This window comes from Budorcas taxicolor, chromosome 10, assembly GCF_023091745.1.
Source record: "Budorcas taxicolor isolate Tak-1 chromosome 10, Takin1.1, whole genome shotgun sequence".
Taxonomy (NCBI): Eukaryota; Metazoa; Chordata; class Mammalia; order Artiodactyla; family Bovidae; genus Budorcas; species Budorcas taxicolor.
Window position 1 is genome coordinate 12107443 of NC_068919.1, and position 24702 is coordinate 12132144.

Consider the following 24702-nt stretch of genomic DNA (forward strand, 5'->3'; position numbering starts at 1 on the left):
TCATCTTTTTTACAATAATCTTCCCTTTCAACAGTGTCAAATTCTTTGAAAGTCAAGATAATTCCTTATAAATAAGGCTTCTAACAAATTACAAGTTTATAGTAGGTTCTTGTCCATCTTCTTCCAAAGTACTTGGTACGCTATTACATAGCAACAATTTTTTTTTTCTGCTTCTTCTTCTTTGGTGGAAGTCTGAGAGTCTGAAATCTGCATTGGCTTGGTTGAGCTTGGGAATTTTTCTGGTACCAGGGGTGCAAATATCCATTGTAGAAGTCAGTAGCTGTTAGTGTTTTCTTGAGCATCACTGATCGAACACCAATCCAGTCATCCTGAAGAAACAGTGAAAATGCAGTGCTGGCAAAACTGGTGGTAAATTTTTACTTATAAAACTTTTATCACACACACACACACAAAAACAAAACAAATCTTTACTACATCCAGGCTGCAAATGGCACTAAGTAAGATAAATGATGAGCTTTCCTGGTGGCTCAGTGGTAAAGAATCCACCTGCCAATGCAAGAGATGCTGTTCCATCCCTGGGTTGGGAAGATCCCCTGGAGAAGGAACTGGCAAATGACTCCAGTATTCTTGCCTGGGAAATCCCATGGACAGAGGAGCCTGGCAGGCTCTAGTCCATGGGGTCGCAAAAGAGTTCAACACGACTTAGCAACTAAACAACAACAAAGTTACTGAATCATTTTTCATTGTCTGAGCAATAGTAACACCTTAGCAAAACTTCATCACAATCTGATGGACAGGCAGTTAGTTGAGTGATGACCCAACTAAAAATGACAAATGATATACACTATAAACTCAATAAAAGAAGTGTAATTACGTGAAACTAAAGGAAACTGTACCTTGCAACAAACCAGCAGTATTTGTGACTGTTTGTGGTATATTACTGATCCTGGAATTACAGCTTGTCCTGTTAATTTTGAATCTAAAGAAAGGGGAGGAGAAAAAGCAGGATATGAGAGAGAGAATAATTACACAACTTCATAGTGCTTCTTAAAAATCAAAGGGAACATTCTGCAAGATAGTACTAACACTGGAGAGCACACATTTGCTGATGCCCTGACTGTAATCCAAAACTTACAAGAGAGTCATGGTGCTCTGTGTGCATCTTGAGCCCAACAGGAACCTTTCCATACACATAAGCAGCTACTTACTCAGTGTCCCGCAGATCAACCTAAAATGTTGAACCTAGAGGTTTTGACCATTTGGGTGAAATAACTAGCTTGCAGTGGAGAGATATACAAGGAAACTTAGGATCTAAGCTGGGCCCTCTATCCATGACCAAACAAATCCCAGTTCCTAGATCCCTGGGTAACTCTGACACCCTGTGAACTACACCAGCTCCCTCTGTGGCTCACGTTCCTTCAGTCTACCAGGAAGGTAGGACATGACGGGCCTCTGAATGGACCAGATCATGAAATGCTCCACCCTGGCCTAAGATTCTCACTGAGCTGCCCAGAGATTTTCATTATGATATTCACCAGAAGGAAATTAACCTAATCATTCTGTATTCCCTGAAAACCTTAAGAGAAGAAATCACAGAGCTTAATATGGGATAATAACACTGGTATCTACTTCTAAGTTTCTTACAAGAGGAAATACATGTGAATGGACACTGCAAAGAATAACATTATAAATGAAGGTAAAGTATTACAATTAATGAGCTGAAACAAACTCAAAGAATCCTTATTTTTAGTAAATGTGACTCATGGTAAAACAGACACATTTTCAAATGGACTATACTGAAAACATTTCCCATGACAGCTATTCAAAAGTAAGTACCACTGAGGATTGAACTATCAACTTCTACCAAATCCAGAAGTTTAATGGTATTATCCATCCAGAGTGTCTGCAACGGAATCTGTAAATAAAATGAAAGAAGGATAAAAACATACACTCAATCCCCAACACTTTTAATTATTATTTTGTGTTAATCTGGCCTTTCTCTCCCAATTACAGTGGAACTGGGAACTTAGTCTCTAAACCTTATGAAACAGAACATAACATAACCCTCTGCATCAGCCCTAGGGATATATAAGATCTTAAAATTAAATACCATTTTTAATCAATGTATATCTTATTAATATTTCTAGTTAAAATTCATGCTCATTGTAAAAATGCAAGCATTACAACAATTAATGTTAAAAAATTAGAAAATGAATAATTTATCACTGATCAAACACCAATCCAGTCATCCTACATGGCAAAAGATAAACAGTGAAAATGCAGTGCTAGCAAAACTGGTGGTAAATTTTTGCTTATAAAACTTTTATCACAGAAAAAAAAAAACTTCACTAAATCCAGGCTGCGAACGGCACTAAGTAACATAAATGATGAGCAGTTCAGTCTCATCATTTTTTTCAAGGACTGACTGCAGTTCAGTCTCTAGTTCTTAGACAAAGAAAGTGAGGCCCAGAGGTTACCTCCTATCCCCAGAGGTAACCAGTTAGTACCCTGATGTGTATGTCCTTGTATTTTTTCTACAAATATAATTATCACAAAAATCTAAAACATAGTGTTTGACAAGGATTTTTTTTTTTCCGACTTAACCATAAACTGGACAAATTTTCATCAGTACACACTTATCTATTTCACTCTTTTATCTGCTGGACAATATTCCATTTTATAAAATGTACCATCATTTATGCAACCAATGCCTTTATGATAGACATTTCATAACATATTACAAAATTACAAAAAAACTTTAAATGTGATAATAAATAGCCTGGCATATATATCTTTGAGGACTTTTATATTTCTGGAGAACAGTCTGTTGTTGTTGTGTAATATATTTATTAATTCATTTGGCTGCCCTGGGTCTTTAGTTGTAGCATATGAACTCTTGGTTGCGGCCTGTGGGAGTTAGCTGCCTGACCAGGGTTTGAGCCCAGGGCGCCTGCATTGGGAGCAGAGTCTTAGCCACTGGACCACCAGGGAAGTCCCAATAGCTGTTTTTTTAAGTGGACCACTTGGGTTAAAGGGCATCAACATTTTATTGTTAAACAATCTTGATAAGAGAAAAAAATGACAATCTACTACTGTTTATTATTATTGAGGCTAAGGAGTAGTGCATATTTACTTACACTTGCAAATTTTATTTCTTAGGCCTGTTTATGGCCTTTGCTCATTAAAAAAAAAAAACTGAGTTGTTCCTCTCATTAATTCATGACAGGCTTCTATATTTTTAGGAAATTAGCTCTTTAGTTCTCAGATGTATTATGAATATTTTTCTAGTTTGTTAACTTTTAATATTGGGTAATTTTTTCCATGCATAAGTTTTTTATTTTATTAAGTAGTATTTATTAGCCTTATCAAATATTACAAAATTATCTAACTACGCTTTTTCCCAGTTCTTTTCGGTTTCATTTTGATCCATTTAGATTTTATTCTGATTTTAAAAGATGAGACTTGAAGGCTCCATTTCTTTTGGCTAACCAGCCATCCCAACACTATATATTGAATAATCCATCTTGCCTTTCCCCACAGTGAGATGCTACTTTTATTAGACTTTGATTTAAATAGGCTAAGAGAAATTAACATACACCAGGAAAATAAGTTCTTTCAAATTTGTGAAGTAAATAAACTAATTTTCAGACTGCAGTTCAGTCCTCTATTTCTTAGATGAGGAAAGTGAGGCCCAGAGCAATGCACCCGTTTCCCCACGTTTAGACACAGTTGGTTAAGGGCAGAGCCAAGGACCAGAATCTACATTTTCTCTTTCTCAGGTCAGGGCTCTTTTCACGGCCACCTCAACAGGACATTTAACTTTCAGAATAAGATAGGCTGTTTCAAAGATGTGAATGGTTAAATCAGAGAATTAAACACATTTGAAGAAAAATATTCACAACTTTATCTATGTAATATTTTGGTATATCCTCTTCTATAATTTGCTGACTGATTCTTCTTTCACCAGCTTCCAGTAAGTCATGAAATGATTTTCATGTGTAACCTTTTCTCTTTCAAAGAACTCTATAAAGACTTCTGAAACACGTTTACTGACTGAAAATCATTTATATTTACAGAGGGCTACAAATACGATATAGGTACAGAATTAGAATACACAGTACTTGTTCTTGGGGAGGTAAAGCTCATCTTCACCTTATCAGAACACTGCAGGAAGGAGAGGGACAGTAAGAATACAGTCATTTCTGTGTTCACTATCATTACTGTCAAAATCATACGTTGGTATGGATTTAAATTGACAGTTTATCTCCTTTGATCTTGACAGTTGTGGACCTGGTCATTAACCTCATTTTACAGGTAAAATGCAGAAGCTCAGAGAAGTTAAGAATCTTGCTCTTCATTAATACACAGCAGTTCTAGGAATCAAATTTCACTTTCTGATTGCAAGATAAGCGTTCCTTCTGTTATAGCACAAGCATTTCTCAGTGGAGAGGAAAGGTGAATTGCAGAAGATAAGGGTTACTATGTGGCGTTTAACTGTTTTAACTTTTGGGGGAGCTGTCAAACTGTTCTCTAAAGCAGCTGCCCCATTTTACATTTCCACCAACAATGAATGAGGGTTCCAAATTTCTCCACATCCTCATCAACCCTGATTATGTTTGTTTGTTTTAATTACAGCAATTCTAGTAAGTGTGAAGTGGTATCTCAGTGTAGTTTTGATTTGCATTTCCCTAATGAGTAATGACATTGACTATCTCTTCATATGCTTAGTGGCCAATTATATATTTCCTTAGGATAAATGTCTATGCAGAGCCTTTGCTGATTTTCTAATGTTATTAGATTTTTGCTTATCATCTTAACCTTTTTGCTATGAGTTCTTTGTTCTTTATATATACTGGTTACTAGACTCTCATCAGATACATGATTTGCACATATTTTATTAAGTAAGTTGTCTTTTCATTTTCTTGTTAGTGTTCTTTTAAATTTTGAAATCCAATTTCTCTAGTTTTAGTTTGTTGCTTATTCTTCAGGCATTATATCTAAGAACCATTGCATACTTCAAGGTCATGAAGGTATATATCCTCTTCCAAGAGTTTTCATAGTTTGAGCTCTTACATTTAGGTTTCTGATCCATACTGAGCTCATTTCTATATGTGTGTGAGGCAGGGATCCAAATCCATTTCTTTTTATTCTGAATATCCAGTTGTTCAAGCACCATGTGGTAAAAAGACTATTCTTTCCCCATCAAATTGTCTTGGAATCCTTATCACAAATCACGTGACCATAAATGTGGGTTTATTTCTGGACTCTCAATTCTATCCCATTGAGCTTTATGTTTATCTTTTCCAGTATCACATTGCCTTGATTTTTGTAGCTTTGTAGTAAGTTGTAAAATCAGGAACTATTAGCCCTCCAATTTTGTTCTTTTTCAAGACTTTCTGTCTATTCTGGACCTCTTGGGATTCCATATGAGTTTTAGGATAAACGTCCATTTCTGCAAAGAAGTCAAGTAGGATTTCTATAGGAAATATGTTGAGTTTGTAGATCAATTTGGGCAACAGTGCCATCTTAACAATATTAAATCTTATTTGCAAACACAGAGGCCTTTCCGTTTACTTAGGAATGCTTTGCTGTTTATTAGCTCTATTGTTTTGGAGGGGAGCTGCTGCTGCTGCTGCTGCTGCTAAGTCACTTCGGTCGTGTTTGACTCTGTGCAACCCCATAGACAGCAGCCCACCAGGCTCCCCTGTCCCTAGGATTCTCCAGGCAAGAACACTGGAGTGGGTTGCCATTTCCTTCTCCAGTGCATGAAAGTGAAAAGTGAAAGTGAAGTCACACTCAGGTGTCTGACTCTCAGCAACCCCATGGACTGCAGCCCACCAGGCTCCTCCGTCCATGGGATTTTCCAGGCAAGAGTACTAGAGTGGGGTGCCACTGCCTTCTCCATTGGAGGGGGGAGTCTTTATAATGTTCTATATATAATGTTATAGACATAGTTTTACACTGTTCCTTTTTTTCTTGTCTAATTACTCTGGCTATAACCTCCAGTACAATATTGAATACAAGTGGTGAGTTGTTGTAAGGCAGAAACCAACACAACATTGTAAAGCAATTATCCTCCAATTAAAAATAAAAAATTTTTAAAAAGCAGTGAGAGTGGAGATCTTTGTCTTGTTCCTGATCTTAGAGGGAACAATTTCAATCTTCTACCACTAAATATGATGTTAGCTTTGGATTTTTTTTTTTTTGGTAGATATTCTTTACCAGTTTGAGGAAGTTCCTGTCTATTCTTAATCTGTTGAATATTTTTATCATGAAAAGATAATGGATTTTTCAAAGGCCTTTTCTATATCTACTCAGACAGTTATGTGGTTTATGTCCTTTATTCTATTAATATGGTGTATTACGTTGATTTTTCTATGCTGAACCAACCTTGTATTCCTGGGCTACATCGCACGTAACCACGGTGTGTAATCCTTTTCTACATGTTGTTTGACTCAGTTTGTTAATTCTATTAAGGATTTTTGCCTCTATGTTAATAAGGGCTATTGATCTGTAGTTTTCTTTTTTTGTAAATCTTTATCTGATTTAGCTTACTTGAGTTTTGTATTAGCTGCTCCCTCTGCCTGGAATGCTCTTTTCCTAATCTGGGCATGACTTTTTCCTTACTGTCTTTCAGACCTCAGCTTAAATGTCAGTTCAGAGTGGCCTTCCCCAAACAGATATCCAATCTAAAATAGCCACCAGTGAATCTATCACATTATCTTCCATTAATTTTCACTGAAGAGCTTATCACACTATCTGATATTATCCTTATTTATTTATTTGTTTTTGCTTTCCCACATCACCTCTAACACCCAGAACAATGCCTAGCACATAACAGGATTTCAATAAATTATTTTTTTAGTGAATGAATAATAGTAGGTATCAGATACTGTACTAGATGCTTTATATACAATATGTCATTCTAATTTTCAAATGAACTAACTAAATCTCAGAAGTTAAGTAACTTTCTCAAGTCTACAAAGCTAGGAAGTAGCAGAGAGAAGCTGGAATCCAGCTCTGTCTGGTTCTAAAGTCAATGCTCCTTTCCCTAATACCATTCAGTTACAGCAGGAAAAGCAGAGGGTTTGAAGTCAGGCAGATCTGGTTCAAAACCTGACTCTCACTAACAATGTGACTGTCAACAACATTCAATAGCCATTCATTGAGCATCTACTTTAAGCCTCAATTTGTCAACTTAAAATGGGATAATACCCATAACATAAGGTTGTAATCCTCACTGAAGATCTGGGCATGTTACAGATATTCAAAGGCAGTTCTCCATTTTAACCAACAAAGGTAGTCCATTAAAAACCCCAAACTTGGGACTTCCCTGGTGGTCCAGTGGTTGAGAATCTGCTTGCCAATGCAGGGGACACAGGCTCAATCCCTGGTCCAGGAAGATCCCACACATGGGCAACTAGGCCCAAGTGCCGTAACTATGGAGCCCACTCTCCAGAGCCTAGGACCTGGAACTACTGAGCCTGAGTGAGGCAACTCCTGAAGCCCACGTACCCTAGAGCCTGCACCACGCAACAAGAGAAGCCACCGCAATGAGAAGCCGCAACGATAGAGGAGATCCTGTTCACCTCAAGCAAGAAAGCCCATGCACAGCAACAAAGACTCACAGAAGCCAAAAAATAAACTAAAAAATAAAAAAAGTTTTAAAAGATTCTATATAACAAATATTTTAAAAATGAATGTCAGATATACAAAAGAATTAAAATAGGGACTCAAACAGATATTTGTACATCCACATTCATACATGCATTATTCACATTAGCTAAAAGGTGGAAACAACTCAAATGGCCATCAAGAGATGAGTGGATAAACAAAATGTGCTACATATATATACAATGGAATGTTATTCAGCCCTAAAAAAGAATGACATTTTGATACATGGTACCACATGAATGAAACTTGAAAACGTTATGCTAAGTGAGATAAGCCAGGCACAAAAGGCCAAGTATTGCATGATTCCACTTATATGAGGTGCCTATGATAGGCATATTCACAAACAGAAAGTAGAACAGTGATTACCAGGGATGGTGGGATGGGTAGAATGGGGAGTTGTTATTTAATGGTTATAGAGTTTCAGTTTGAGAGGAAGAAAAAGTTCATTTAGAAATTAATTTCAGGGACCTCCCTGGGAGTCCAGTGATTAAGAATCTGCCTGCCAATGCAGGGGACACAGGTTCCATCCCCAGTCCAGGAAGATCTCACACGCTGAGAAGCAGCTGCGCCTGCAAGCCACAACTACCAAGCTCACATGCTTCAACTACTGAAGCCCGTGCACCTAGAGCCCGAGCTCTACAAGAGAAGCCACCGCGACGAGAAGCCCGTGCAGTCAAAACTAAAATAATTACTAAATGAAAAAATGCATTTCAGGATCCTTAGGTTTTGTTTATGAGATTCCTAAATAAAAATACTTCAAAAGTAAATTGCAACACACACACACATATACACACACAGGTAAAACTGCAATGTGACTTCCAACTTACTATATTTCCAACAGCACGATAAAGTCTGAATATCTGCTCTGAAGTTTGTTCCTCCCATTTTATACAGCTGGTAGCAGCAGAAATCTTAGGGGCTGTGAGAGAAAACCAATGGCAAGAATGAATATCAGGTCAATGACCATAAATTGGTAATTACTGATACAGCATGACAGAGAGAATGATCTGAATAGTAGAAAATTCATCATATTATTTTCTCAACTTCTGTATGTTTTAAGTTTTCCATATATATACACATACATATATAATAAATAAAAGTACTAGAAGAAAACATTCCCTGGGTTGGGAAGATTCCCTGGAGGAAGGCATGGCAACTCACTCCAGTATTTTTATCTGGAGAATCCCCATGGACAGATGAACCTAGCGGGCTATAGTCCATGGAGTGGCAAAGAGTTGGACACAACTGAGTGACTATAAGCACAGAAGAAAGCACGGGTAAATTTCTTTATAACCTAGGAACAGAAAAAGTTCTTTTATGATTCAAAGTCCAGAAGCAATTAAAGAATGATAAATGTGACTACATAAAAATCTTTTATAAGACAAAAAGAAATGCCACAAATAAAGCCAGGAGACAAATGACAAGCAAGGTATTTGCAATTTATATCACAGTATTTTATATCTATTTATATATACTGCATGAGAGATATATCTATATAATAAATATAAGTATTTACATATAAGTACTATATATATATGTATTACTTATATTTAAATTATATTTAGGAGCACTTTGTATCTATTATATAGATCTATTTCTATCTATTACACAAAGTACTCCTAAAAACTGAGACAAAAGAAACCAAAAATTGAATTAAAAAATGGCAAAAGATATAACAGACTCTTCTCAGATTAAAAAAAAATGCAAATAGTCCCTAAACATGAAAAGTTCCTCAACCTTACTCAAGGAGTAATGTGAATTAAAACTACTCCAAGACACAATTTCTTATCTCTTAGACTAGGAGGTAACATATGCATAAAGTTATTCATAGTAGCATTATTGGAAATAGCAAAAGATTAGAAATAGTCCAAATGTCCACCAATAAGAGGGTCTATTGATTAAACTATGATTTTTCCATACAAATGAGAACTATACTGCCATAAAAAAGAACATGAAAACTTTTTATTGATAGATGATCACCAGCGTACATTGTAAAATGAAAAAAAGAAAGATGCAGAAGAGTGTATATTTTAAGCTATCCTTTGTGGAATAAAAAAGAAAAAAACCAGTTTTAAAGTATGTGTCTTTGCTTATTTTTATAAAGGAAACACCTAAAAGGCTAAATCAGAAACTAACAATTCTAGAGGGAGAGAAACAGGATCCAAGCAGATAGGAATGGGATGGAAGTAAGACTTCTCTGTGTAATCTTTCCAAATGCTTTTAACTCTGAATCATGCAAATGTTTCAAATATTCAAAACTAAGATTTAGTTGTAAAGAGGAAAAAGGCAACCCTGAAAATTAAAACCAAACTGAAACAAAGAAACTTAACTATATAATCTAATATCAAACAAGATAACAAAGCCACATGGAAAAAATAATTATCTCCAATAAGCTTTGAGCAAAGTACTCTAACTATATACTCTAGAAGGATATATTCTAAGCACCAAAAAACAAACATTGTAGCTCTTAACTCTTACTTAGTACTTAAATTTTTCACAGTAATATTGGTATTGCAATTTTGAAATTATTTTATGCATAGCAAATAAAAAATGGTACAGAAATTGATTTTAAAAAGTTTTTTTGTGTAAGAGAAAATACAAGAAAAATTCTGTACTTTAAAATTTGAATTAGACAGTATCAACTCAAATATTTTTTAAAAAATGTAACACCCAGCCTTTTCTGATACCTCATTTTGGAACACATCAGGGTATCAGATGGTTTCCAAATACTACTCCCCAGCTAAAATGAACAAGGGAGAGATGGCTGATGCCAACAAGGGGCACAGAATTTATAAGGCGATCCTGAAACATCTTGTGGAAAACAAGGAAGCACTCAAAAACTATTTTGGGGGTTGGGGGATATCAAAAGGGTACAGGAGCCAACTTTAAGAGGCCACCACTGGCCAAATTTGGGACAGCTTGAGCAGCACAAAGCATTAGGAATGTGATTAACTATAAAACACAATAAATAAAAATCCATAAGTCAAATGATACAAAAATTCACTTGCCATCATAACTGAAGGTGATTATGCTGCCAACTCTCTTTTTTAAAAATTGATAATTACAGAAAGAATTAAGAAATTATCCTGCCCTTCTAGGATGAATTAAAATTCACCCCCAATTAATGAGGAAAAGCTCTTCTTTACAGAATAATGCCAACCATTAAATATAAAAGGAACTGGAAAATAACCATTTTGATTTTCACTGAAATAATTCATTGAAGGAAGGAGCATCAATCCCTGCTAAAACTGTGAAAGGTTGTTGCTGTTTAGTTGCTCATGCACGTTCAACTTGTTGCAACCCCATGTACTGTAGCCTGCCAAGCTCTTCTGTCCATGGAATTTTCCAGGCAAGAATACGGGAGTGGTTTACCATTTTCTCCTCCAGGGGATCTTCCTGACCCAGGGATCGAACCCATGTCTCGGTGTCTCCTGCATTATAGGCAGATTCTTTACGGCTGAGCCTCTAGGAAACCAGATATCTGCACGGTTATCAAAGTATTACCCCACAGATTACCTGTCATTTGCAAAGGGAGAAACATGGCTTTACAGTAGAAAAATCTGGTGGTCACCACCGCAACCAAGTGATCAAACTTAGCTTCTTCACTAGCTTTGGTGCAACCCAGGATTATGGCTTACTGACGTGACATGCTAAAACTGCAGCGAGAGGCAGAGACTTCCCCATGTGCATGTCGGTGCTCAGTCATGCTCAGCTCCAGAGACTTCCCCAAGAATATCCTTCAAGCAGTTTTAAATTCTGAGTCATGAAAATGTCTCACATATTCAAGAAATAAAATTAAATCATAAGTTAAAATAAAAAGCAACACAAGGTTAAAACAACCTGAAACCAGTATCACTGGAACACAGTATCATCTATGAAATTCTCTTTCCACAACTTTAAGCCTGAATCTAATGAAGTCTTGAGAACTTCTGATTTACAGGAACTTTAAGGGCTAGAAAAACTAAACACTGAACTCAATACTGAAGGGAAATAGACAATTGGCCTGCTCTCTTCAAAAAGTTAATGACATAGGAAAAAGCAGTGGAGGAATTACTCTAGTGAAGCTAAAGAGACATACAACTCACCATATCTGGATCCTAGTCTGAAAAAATATACAGCCATAAAATATGTTTTTAGACAGGATAATTTAAATATGGACTGGCTATGTTTACTTTTCCTAGGAGATGCATGTTAACATATTGAGGGATGAAAAGTTATAATGCATACTTCCAAATGGTATGTGCTAAGTCACTTCCGTCATGTCCAACTCTTTGTGACCCTATGGACCACAGCCCACCAGGCTCCTCTGTCCACAGGGCTCTCCAGGCAAGAATACTCGAGTGGGTTGCCATGCCCTCCTCCAGGGATCTTCCCAACCCAGGGACTGAACCTGTGTTTTTTTACTTCTCCTACTTTGGCAGGCAGGTGCTTTACCACCAGGGCCAACTGGGAAGACCACAAATGGAACAGCAGAAATTAAAATATGTATACCACATAAACACATACACGTATATATAAAGAAAATGGGATGAGAGACAGAGACATTCCAAGGTGAACAAACATTAGTGATTGTTGACTCTGGGTTAAACAGGTATTCACTGTCTTTCAATTTACCTTTGCGTTTGGTGCTTTTCATAAAAAGAATAAAAAAAATTGTCTTAATCTTTCATAAGGCAACCAGTAACGCTGAAGAAGCTGAAGTTGAATGGTTCTATGAAGACCTACAAGACCTTTTAGAACTAACACCCAAAAAAAGATGTCCTTTTCATAACAGGGGGCTGGAATGCAAAAGCAGGAAGTCAAGAAACATCTGGGGTAACAGGCAAATTTGGCCTTGGAATGCAGAATGAAGCAGGGAAGAGGGTTATAGAGTTTTGCCAAGACAACACACTGGTCATAGCAAACACCCTCTTCCTACAACACAAGAGAAGACTCTATACATGGACATCACCAGATGGTCAACACCGAAATCAGATTGATCATATTTTTTCCAGCAAAAGATGGAGAAGCTCTATACAGTCAACAAAAACAAGACCGGGAGCTGACTGTGGCTCAGATCATGAACTCCTTATTGCCAAATTCAGACTGAAATTGAAGAAAGTAGGGAAAACCACTAGACCATTCAGGTATGACCTAAATCAAATCCCTTATGATTATACAGTGGAAGTGAGAAATAGATTTAAGGGACTAGATCTGATAGACAGAGTGCCTGATGAACTATGGACGGAGGTTTGTGACATTGTACAGGAGACAGGGATCAAGATCATCCCCATGGAAAAGAAATGCAAAAAAGCAAAATGGCTGTCAGAGGAGGCCTTACAAATAGCTGTGAAAAAAAGAGAAGCGAAAAGCAAAGGAGAAAAGGAAAGATATAAGCATCTGAATGCAGAGTTCCAAAGAATAGCCAGGAGAGATAAGACAGCCTTCCTCAGCGATCAATGCAAAGAAATAGAGGAAAAGAACAGAATGGGAAAGACTAGGGATCTCTTCAAGAAAATTAGAGATACCAAGGGGACATTTCATGCAGAGATGGGCTTGATAAAGGACAGAAATGGTATGGACCTAACAGAAGCAGAAGATATTAAGAAGAGGAGGCAAGAATACACAGAAGAACTGTACAAAAAAGATCTTCACGACCCAGAAAATCACGATGGTGTGATCACTGATCTAGAGCCAGACATCCTGGAATGTGAAGTCAAGTGGGCCTTAGAAAGCATCACTATGAACAAAGCTAGTGGAGATGGAATTCCAGTTGAGCTGTTTCAAATCCTGAAAGATGATGCTGTGAAAGTGATGCACTCAATATGCCAGCAAATTTGGAAAACTCAGCAGTGGCCACAGGACTGGAAAAGGTCAGTTTTCATTCCAATCCCAAAGAAAGGCAATGCCAAAGAATGTTCAAATTACCGCACAATTGCACTCATCTCACATGCTAGTAAAGTCATGCTCAAAATTCCCCAAGCCAGGCTCCAGCAATATGTGAACTGTAAACTTCCAATGTTCAAGTTGGTTTTAGAAAAGGCAGAGGAACCAGAGATCAAATTGCCAACATCCACTGGATCATGGACAAAGCAAGAGAATTCGAGAAAAACATGTATTTCTGCTTTATTGACTATATGCCAAAGCCTTTGACTGTGTAGATCACAATAAACTGGAAAATTCTGAAAGAGATGGGAATACCAGACCACCTGACCTGCCTCTTGAGAAACCTATATGCAGCTCAGGAAGCAACAGTTAGAACTGGACATGGAACAACAGACTGGTTCCAAATAGGAAAAGGAGTACGTCAAGGCTGTATATTGTCACCCTGCTTATTTAACTTCTATGCAGAGTACATCATGAGAAACGCTGGACTGGAAGAAGCACAAGCTGGAATCAAGATTGCCAGGAGAAATATCAATAACCTCAGATATGCAGATGACACCATGCTTATGGCAGAAAGTGAAGAGGAACTAAAAAGCCTCTTGATGAAAGTGAAAGAGGAGAGTGAAAAAGTTGGCTTAAAGCTCAACATTCAGAAAACGAAGATTATGGCATCTGGTCCCATCACTTCATGGGAAACAGATAGGGAAACAGTGGAAACTGTCTTTTTTTTTTTTTTTTGAGGCTCCAAAATCACTGCAGATGGTGACTGCAGCCATGAAATTAAAAGACACTTACTCCTTGGAAGAAAAGTTATGACCAACCTAGATAGCATATTCAAAAGCAGAGACATTACTTTGCCAACAAAAGTCCGTCTAGTCAAGGCTATGGTTTTTCCAGTGGTCATGTATGGATGTGAGAGTTGGACTGTGAAGAAAGCTGAGCACCGAAGAACTAATGCTTTTGAACTGTGGTGTTGGAGAAGACTCTTGAGAGTCCCTTGGACTGCAAGGAGATCCAACCAGTTCATCCTAAAGGAGGTCAGTCCTGGGTGTTCACTGGAAGGACTGATGCTAAAGCTGAAACTCCAGTACTTTGGCCACCTTATGCGAAGAGCTGACTCATTAGAAATGACTCTGATGCTGGGAGGTATTGGGGGCAGGAGGAGAAGGGGAAGACAGAGGATGAGATGGCTGGATGGGATCACTGACTCAATGGACGCGAGTCTGAGTGAACTCCGGAAGTTGGTGATGGACAGAGAGGCCTGGCGTGCTGCAATTCATGGGGTCACAGAGTCAGACACAACTGAGCGATTGAACTGAACTGAACTGAAGGTTACATGTGAAGAGGGAGAAAGATCCCTTACCGATCATTCTCTGGAAACAGACCTGCAAGTGGTCACTCGATCTTAGTCAAATTAAGGGAAATGTACAGTGAAGAAGTCAGAGGATTCAGATGCCAATCACGACAAACAAAACCTCAGGAAAGGTCTAAGAGTCTGGGCCGTCTGCACTTACCATGTGTCACCCCCTCGGCTGGCTGCTGCCTTCCATCATTCAAACTTTCAGGCAAATTTTTCAAAACTGAAATAAGCTTTAAAAAAAAGAGGAGGAGAGAAATATATTCAAGATGAAAAGAACAAAAACAGAAAAACATTACAAGTCAGTACCGTGAAACTGGGGTCAGGCAATAAAAGGGCTTAAGCCATGAAGAGCCATCGACTTGGTGGAGTCTAGGGGAGCTGTCGCTTCTCTGCAGACTACAGGTCACAGATTTCCTTTCTGAGAATGCTGAGCCCTGACTGGCCGTTAGAACAGCCCGAGCTCAGCCAGCCACAATCTCACTCTGTATGAAGGAAAGCTGTGGAGACTTTAAGAGAGTGTACTCTGGAGTCACATAGTTCTGGATTCAAATCCCAGTTCCACTGCCTACTAGCTGTGTCTCTGTGGAAAAGCTATTTTACTTGTCTGTGACCTTCAAGGTCATCATCTATAAAAGAGTTGAAAAAGGTTTGTTGGAACGGTTAAAAAAAAAAAAAAGGGATATAAGAGCCTCTGTAATAGTATACTATAACAGTATCTAATACAGTCCTTGGGCACACAAGCCAGTGTTCCATGAACGACAGATACTATCATAGCAGCATTTCCGAGGTGAGTGCCTAGAATGGAAAGCACCGTCTATAAACCCGGGGAGAACGTTTTCCTCTACAGAAAGTTTAGTTCAGATGAAAGTCACTAATTGGGTCATTAAGCAGTTACTCAGACAGACTGAAAAACTCAGAGTTCATCTACAGCAAGGGGGTCAGCAGAATTCCAAAGTACATGGATGCAGACGACTGGAACGTACGTACAAAAGTGGGAGGAAAGCTGTGACTTACTTAGGAAATGCTCCTGGTCCGGTTTGACAGGGATGAATGGTATGTCCCTGAGATTAAGAGTGAAATTGGAAGAATAGTCTAAAAGCCTCCCCCTGGAATGGGGTAGATCATACAAAATCACATATTTCATTCAAAAGCCTTGAGTAAGTACCTCCTCTGTGTAAATTCTCAAAGACTTCCAAGCTGATTTTTAGGAAGCCAGGGATAGAAATCATTTAAAATTATATATCATAAAATGTTCTTTTCATCATAAACACTCTGGAAACAAAGCAGGGGGATATTGGAAAAGTGTACCATGTTGGCACCCAGTCTTGACAGCACTGCTTCCAACTCCTTTGAGGTGCTCTTGGGTGGCACAGGAACCGTTTCCTGTTTGAGGATTGGACCTACATCAAACCTACCAAGAAAATCAAAAGCAAATAGTAACATGATCACTGACTGTTTCTTATGATCAATATGTTTGTCTACATGAATGTTTACATACCACAAGGATAGTTTTTGTTTATTTTTTAGGCCACATGTATGACTTGTGGGATCTTAGTTCCCTGACCAGGGATTGAACCTGGGCCCCCTGTGGTGGACGCGCAGAACCCTAACCACTGCACTCCCAGGGAATTCCCCAATAAGGGCAGTTTAACCATGGCCATGAATACGACTGCTAGCCATCGGCAAGGGAGAAATGTCAGTTTCAGAGAAGGATGAGCAACATTAGCATGTTTCTAATATCACCTGAGTTTATTAACTAGAGAGTTTAAGCCTATTAACTTTTCACCATTTTCTGCGTTTTCATCTGCTTTACTCTTAAGTACCATTTTCTGGTCATATAGGCCATATACAGAGTCAATATTTGAGCTTAACAAAATTAAATTCCAATACAGTCATTTTACTAAACTATTAAAATTCATAAAATTTAAAAAAGAAAAAAAGAAGGAAGAGCAAATCTGGCCTATATTTAGATTTTAAGTTTATTTTTTCCCAAAGGAAACAAGTATAAAGTTGCACATCAGGGATTTACTTAAAACCACAAATAATTCTACCATTAGTAATAAATAGTATGAGAAAGTGTCTATTTATATAATGAAAGCACAAAGCAAAGAATTTATTTTCCAAGGAAGTACAATTAAGGAATTTATAATCATTCCTTTCAATATTTCCTTTCTCAAAGGATAAGAGTTTTGCCTGAATTATAATCAATAATAGTGGGTGCAAATGTATTTGCATTGCGACAAGTCTTAAATTTTATATCAAGCTCTGCAAATATTGGCTATCAACTTCTACTACAAATATATTTTGTTTTAAATATGCAACTCTGTGGTCTGTTAACTCTATTTTTTACCTATAAGCTTTAGTAAAATGCTTATTATGAAAAGTTACAAACATTCCAAAAACAGAGCGAACAGTCTAAGGAATCCCCATATACACATCACTCAGATTTGAGAACTACCAAAGTTTCACCACTCTTGTTTCATCTGACCCTCTCCTCTTTTTTTTTTTTTTTCCTGAAGTTAAAGCAAATCCCAGATATTGACTTATTCTGGTGAACTTGTGAATTTTTCTTTTCTCTGGAGACATCAGGTGATAACAGGCAGAGTATTATGATAGTCTCCTGATACAATTTAAAATAACTGTTTTTTAGATTGTAGGTATGATTTGAGAAATTAAATATTAAAGACAATTATATAGCACATTGGTATACAATGTACTACTTCAGGTTCCAAAAAAATTTTGACCATAGAAACCAAGGTCAGCAGAAAACCAAGACTATGACAACTAATATGCAAAAATCCATCTCTCACTTTAAATGTCATTTACAGAAATCCAGCTGTTAATAACACTATTTCATTAACAAGTATAAAGAGACATTGTGTAAATTCTAAAACACATATGTTTTATGTTACAAACCAGGAAGAAACAGAAGAAAAAAAGCACCCTGGAGTTAGAGAAATTAGTGATTAGCACCCACTTATCCACCTCCCCTTTCCCTCAGGCAGACTGACATCAAGATTCAAAAATCACAGAAAGTCTCAGGACAAGAAAATATGCTCTACCTTTTAGGTTTAATTTGCATAATCGTTACTCCAGCAATTGTGTCTCCATGCAGGATGGTGTGTATTATAGGGGCTGGACCACGCCACCTCGGAAGGCAACTGGGATGCACGTTCAAGATGCCGCTGAGTTAGAAAAGACGGAAATTAGTATGAAAGTGGGCTTTTTCACCATTTAGTTTACTGCTGCATATACGTGGGCTGAATCACTTCAGTGTGTCGGACTCCGTGAGACCCCATGGACTGTAGCCCATCAGGCTCCTCTGTCCACGGGATTCTCCACATAAGAATACTGGAGTGGGTTGCCGAGCCCTCCTCCAGGGGATCTTCCTGACCCAGGGATCAAACCTGCGGCTTCTGCACTGCAGGTGAATTCTTTACCGCTGGGCCACCGGGGAAGCCCCTTAGTTTACTGCTACCTAAACTAATATGCTATTTTTCATCATTAAACGTTGCCAGAAATTTTGAAAAATGGTTAAATCTAATCTCAAATCAACTAAAGGAGGAGTCAGAGCTAAGCACACTCTCTTGCCATAAGAGACCCATGAAACTCAATAACAGAGCAAGAACTAGTCATTGTTCCAAAGATGTTCCACAACAGCTTGTGATAGCTGGGAGTTCTTAAATAAACATATATAATGTGTTTTTTTACTATATGAGAAGAACCACTCAAACCCAATCATGCATCTCACGGACAATGTAAAATTATATTTTTAGTCAAATTACATAATTACCCTCAACTTACTAAATTTTTATATAGAGTTCCTAAAACAAGCTTCTTAGATCCCCACTGAATGATTTTTTCACCACTGGTGTGTATCCCAATATGCTTTTCACCCATTAATAAGCAATTATAATAATTTATTAATCTGCCATTAGTTTAATGATATTTCCATCAGCATGAGTATGCACTTGACAGTATGTGTGTGTATAAAGTGAAAGTTAATGTCACTCAGCTGCATCAGACTCTTTGTGACCACATGGAATAGTCCATGGAGTTCTCCAAGCCAGAATACTAGAGAGGATAGCCATTCTCCAGGGGATCTTCCCAACCCAGGGATCGAACCCAGGTCTCCCGCATTGCAGGCAGACTCTTTACCAGCTGAGCCACCAGGGAAGCCCCTATATATATGACCCTCCTATATTCTAAATTCCACTGTTCAGCCCAGTCTCATTCATCCATCAAACATTTACTAAGTACAGCTCACGTCCTGGCACTAAGTACTGGGGATATAAGCAATAATGAATCCAACAGGAAGAAAAAAAAAGGACTGGATTTTTACTATGAGCGAGATGGAAAACCACCAGAGAACTTTGAGCAGAGCGACATGACTGACTTACACTTTAAAAGGATCGTGTGGTGTTGGGGGGTAAAAGACTGAGAGGGCCAAAGACAGAAGCGAAGACCACTTAGGAGGTTATGCAGCGCGAGAGCCAAGAGTGGAGGCCACAGAAGTGATGAAAGGCTGTCATTCCAGGCAGATTTCAAAGGCAGAGCTGGCAGAACTTCCTGATGGATTGGATGTGTGGTGTGAGACAAGGAATTAACAACAATGCCAAGGTTTGGGGTCTTGAAGGCTGGAGTTGCCATGTGCTGAAAGGAAGATTTGGGGAAGGATCAGGCTTTGGGGTGAAAGGTTCAGGATATCTTAAATGTAAGGTGCCTCTCAGACATCCAGCAGAGCTGCAGAGGAGGCAGTGTGTGCCAGGGGCCTTGAGTTCAGATAGAGATCTGAACTGGAGGGACAAATTTGGGAACTGTCAGCATATATACTAGAACTTAAATGAGGGTGGGTGACAGCCCATAGTGATAAAGGGCATCATATATTTTAACAATTCATGCCAGTAATGTTAATCTTCCCATGTGACTTGAAATGTCAGTATGAGAACTGACATGTAAGACAATTTAGATTACTATGGCATATTTTTCATTTTCAGCTGTGCATTTGACTTGCTTTTTTTGCCATTTGGCTTTGTGCAAATATTGAAATCTCAGTGACTGCATACTTCATAATTGAGATGGACACAACTGAGCAACTGAACTGAACTGGCCATGGAATGGACTGGTTCCAAATAGGGAAAGGAGTATGACAAGGCTGTATATTGTCACCCTGCTTATTTAGCTTATACGCAGAGTACATCATTAGAAATGCCAGGCTGGATGAAGCACAAGCTGGAATTAAGATTGCTGGGAGAAATATCAATAACCTAATATGCAGATGACACCTTCACTTTACGGCAGAAAGTGAAGAAGAACTAAAGAGCTTCTTGATGAAAGTGAAAGAGGAGAGTGAAAAGTTGGCTTAAAACTCAAAATTCATAAAACGAAGATCATGACATCCAGTCCCATCACTTCATGGCAAATAGGTGGGGAAACAATGGAAAATCACTGCAGATGGTGAGTGCAGCCATGAAATTCAAAGACACCTCCTCCTTGGAAGAAAAGCTATGACCAACCTAAACAGCATATTAAAAAGCAGACACATTACTTTGCCAACAAAGGTCTGTCTAGTCAAAGCTATGGCTTTTCCAGCAGTCACGTATGTATGTGAGAGTTGGACCATAAAGAAAGCTGAGCACTGAAGAATTGATGCTTCTTTGAACTGTGGTGTTGGAGAAGACTCTTGACAGTCCCTTGGACTGAAAGGAGATCCAACCAGTCCATCCTAAAGCAAGTCAGTCCTGAATATTCATTGGAAGGACTGATGCTAAAACTGAAACTCCAATACTTTGGCCATCTAATGGAAAGAACTGACTCATTGGAAAAGACCCTGATGCTGGGAAAGACTGAAGGTGGGAGAAGGGGACGACAGAGGATGAGATGGTTGGATGGCATCACCAAATCAATGGACATGAGTCTGAGCAAACTCTGATAGACAGTGAAGGACAGAGAAACCTAGTGTGCTGCAGTCCATGGGGTCGCAAAGAGTTGGACACAACTGAGCGACTGAACTGAACTGATCAAATTACTGTGCAATGTATCTTAAAAATATGGGAACATTCAGGAGTGTTTGGAGCCAGTGCTTACTGACTCATGAAATCAATCACAGCATCTCCTCCAGTGTTGGCTGAATAATGGATCTCCAAGGATGTTTATGTCCTAATCCCCAGAACCTGTGAATATGTTACCTTATGCATTTTGTAGATACAGTTAAGGTAAAAGGCCCTGAGACAGAGAGATTATCCTGGATTATCCAGTGGGTCCAATCTAATCACATGAATTCTTAAAAGCAGGGGACCTTCCCTTGCTGAAGGTCAGAAAGTGATAACGGAATGGAGAGATGTGAAGTAAAAAAGACTTGATCCTTCATCGCTGGCTTTGAAGACAGAGGAAGGGCGCCATGGGCCAAAGAAAGTTGGTGGCCTCTAAAAGCTGGAAAGGGCAAAGGAGTGGATTCTCCCCTAGAGATTCCAGAAAAGAATGAAGCCCTGCTAACACTCTGATTTTAACCTCGTGAGCCATAGGTAGACTCCCAACCTACAGAACTATAAGGCAATAAACTTGTGTCGTTTTTAGCCACAAAATAAACAAAACAATTCAGGCCACTAATGAAATCTTTTACTTTATAAGAAAATACTGAACCAAGCAGAATTAGAGTTCAAGTCACACTGTACTGCACTTTAGATACCACGTCCAATATATAAAGACCAAGGTCTGTGCACTGTATTTCCTTACAAATAAAACTTACTAGGGAAATTTAAGAATAAGAGCCTCACTCAAAAGTCGGCCAAATGATGCTACCACGCCAACATCATATTCTCCAGATCCCACATCTGGCCACTCATACACTGGAAGCTGAGACTGGACCGCATATTGCTTCACTGGCAGTCCTTTTGGTGATGGGGAGGGCACTGTGACCACCTCCAACTTCTCAATTAACTCTTCCTCTTTGTTTTCCCTAAGGTGGAAAGATTAGAAGAAAATATGACAGGGTTAAGATAATGACAGAATGTTAAACTACTTCATACATTTTGAAGGCACTTTTCTGATTAATTCACAAAGCATTTATGAGTGAATGTTAAAACTAGTGCAACTGAAAGACTAAAGTTTGGTTTATTTATTTAATTTTAATTGTTTAAATTCAAAGAGCCGCAAGTGGCTACTGGCTACTGTTCGGACTGTTACGGTACTAGAAATTTCCTATGCACACTGAAACACATACAGTAGACATTTTACACAATTGGAATATTATATATACTGTCCTGCATCTTTTTTTTTCTCTAACACTGTATGATATTATGTGAGTCTTTAAAAAAAAATGGTTAAACATACATTTGCTTATGTATGCATCAAACATTTCTAGAATAAGAAATTGAAGAGAAATGGGAACTGAGAGAACAAGAAGGAAGGAACTGACTTTTCATTGTCCATCTTCTAAATTTTTTGAATTTTTTTTTACTATAACCACGTTATTCAAACAATATTTTATAAATATACATGTATGTGTATATATATATTTCTATGTACACACACACCCCATGGGCATCATTCCATGACACTGTATGTAACACTATCTCAATTTTTTACCTGCTGCATAGTATTCCAGTGCCAGGGGCTGTTCATTTACTTGGCAGGTATTGCATCAAATGTTGAGGAGTTATGAGAAAAGGAGCAGACAGGAGGGCCCAAAACAGAAAGTGCAGGAGTACTGGGGCTGCCAAGTGAAGCATCAGGACACGCAGTGAGAGATGCAAGAGGCCACACAGGGAAAGCGGCATGCAGAGAGTGCGTTACAGACAGTGTCCAAAGGGAGCACGTGTGAAGGGAGTGTGTCAGGGTGTGTAACAGAGCGGAGTGTGCGGACCGGGAATATAAGGGCGTTCGTGAAGGACTCAACATGAGGGTCTGCTGGGAAGTACTTGCAGGGAAGACGTGATGGAGGGAGATGACAGAACTGAGTCTGGGTGCATGGGGAAAACAAGGAATGGGGAAACAAAAAATGCAGACTAGGGGAAAGGAGGCAGAGCCGTGTGTGTGGGGACAGCCACCACATACCACGGGGCTTCCGGACAGGCTAGACCTCAAATAATTCTCCCCCCTAGGAAGCACAATTTGTTGAATTTTAGAAATACTAAATGCAGGGAATTTCCTGGTGGTCCAGTGGTTGGGACTCCACACTTCCACTTATGGGAGCCCAGGCTTGATTCCTGGCCAGGGAACTAGGATCCCCCTGCGGAATAAATATTAAATGTATACCTAAGAGTTCTGGTTTATAAGTTTATTCATTGGAAAAGCAGTTCGCTTTTGGACTGTGTCTTCGTTTCAGTCCCTGAAAACTGGATCCGGTTGTACACAGGGAGGAGATAGGTAGTCAAAGTGTAAGGCAAGCGTGTGCAGAGAGATGCCCGTGTCTAGTAAGAAGCCCAAAGGATTAGAGGGTCCAAATCATGCTGAGTAGGAGGCAGTAGGAGCGACTGGAAAGGGGAGGTCTTTGAAGTCGAACCCCATCTTAGTCCCAACCTGCTCAGCTGATGACCTTGGGCAATCTCTTAACCTCTCTGGGTCACGGTTTCCATGCAAAGGGGGCAGGGAGGTGGTGGGACAAGACAAAGGTGATGCAGGAAAAGCAGGCGGCAAGGTCTCAACACCATGGGGTGCCACGTAGAGCTCAGGGCGCGTTAAGAGTCGGGGGCGTGTAGACCGGCCGGGCGGGACCAGGCGGGCACCCAAGGACTGCCGAGGGGGGCGGCGCACCTTCCGGGCGCCCGAGACGCCGGGATCTGGGCCCACGCTCCTCCCGCTCATCTGCTTTTCCCGGCGAGAAGCCCAAATCCTCGAGGGCGGCCGCAGAGTTTCCACGCTTGCGCCCTCAACACCCGGGCCTCCCAATCCCCGGCCCCGGTACCTGGCGGCGTGCAGCGCCCGCAGCGTTTCGCGGGCGAACTGGTCAGTGCCGAAAAAGAGCACCCTCCAAGGCGGCTTCTCGCGGACTCGAGCGCCCTGGCCGCCCTCCCAGCCAGGGGACGCGCTCAGCCTGGCCAGAGCCCGCCAGCGTGGCTGCGGCCTTCGGCCCGCGCCGCCCCCGACTGGCAGGTGCCCGCAGCAGCACCGCACCAGCACCCTCATCTCTTCCGCCGGCGGCCTACCCTGCGCAGGCGCGGAGCGGTGCGGGAGCCGGCGCCAGGCCGGAGGGGCGGGGCCGGGGGGGAAACTCGTCCGGCGAGGCCTTTCCCCGGCTGGGGCGTGGCTTGCCTGGTTGGAGGCGTGCCCCATCTGTGTTGGAGCTGGAGAATTTGCAGGTTCAAAAGTGCTCGTGACTTCTGTTGCATTTGCACGATTTAGCCAATCTCCCCAAACAACTCTTTTTAGAAACAAATCATATATGTTTTCAGATGACGAAATCTCTATTTATTTATTTCTGTACCATTTTCTCAGCCATTATAACTAATATTTACTAAATCCCGTTTATTTAGTTAATCTTCATATCACCCATACCAGGTAGATATTATTACAGCCATTTTACTGAAGGGGATCTGAGACTCCGTGAAGTTAGGGGAGTTACCTATGTAAGGTCCTCACAGCTAGCCCCACGTGGCTCCAAAGTCTGTTATCCTAAACTTCACAGCAATCCCAAGTACTAGGGAAGTCAGTGTCCCCAATTCTTGCTTGTAGTCACTCTAGTGACTCAAAGGCCCACTTTCCCCCATATATTGTGGGTACCTTTCCACACAGAGGGATAACACAGAAGAGATTCTCAGGGACTATGGGCAGGGGAGGCTGTCCTCAGAAGAATCTAACAGCTTTTAGTGCTTAGATTCTGTATTTCTGAGGTCCTTGAGTGG

General features: G+C 39.7%; 1 protein-coding gene across 1 annotated transcript; it reads right to left on the reverse strand.

Moving 5' to 3' along the window:
- MTFMT (mitochondrial methionyl-tRNA formyltransferase) lies at window positions 1–23986 on the reverse strand. Its single transcript, XM_052647031.1, has 9 exons — window positions 23766–23986; window positions 21609–21818; window positions 17923–18045; window positions 16169–16271; window positions 15015–15090; window positions 8463–8554; window positions 1798–1876; window positions 858–940; window positions 1–329 (listed from the first exon to the last, which is right to left on the reverse strand). The coding sequence occupies exons 1-9, from the start codon at window positions 23984–23986 to the stop codon at window positions 144–146; spliced, it is 1173 nt and encodes a 390-aa protein (XP_052502991.1). The 3' UTR covers window positions 1–143.
- Between the last annotated feature and the right edge of the window lie 716 nt (window positions 23987–24702).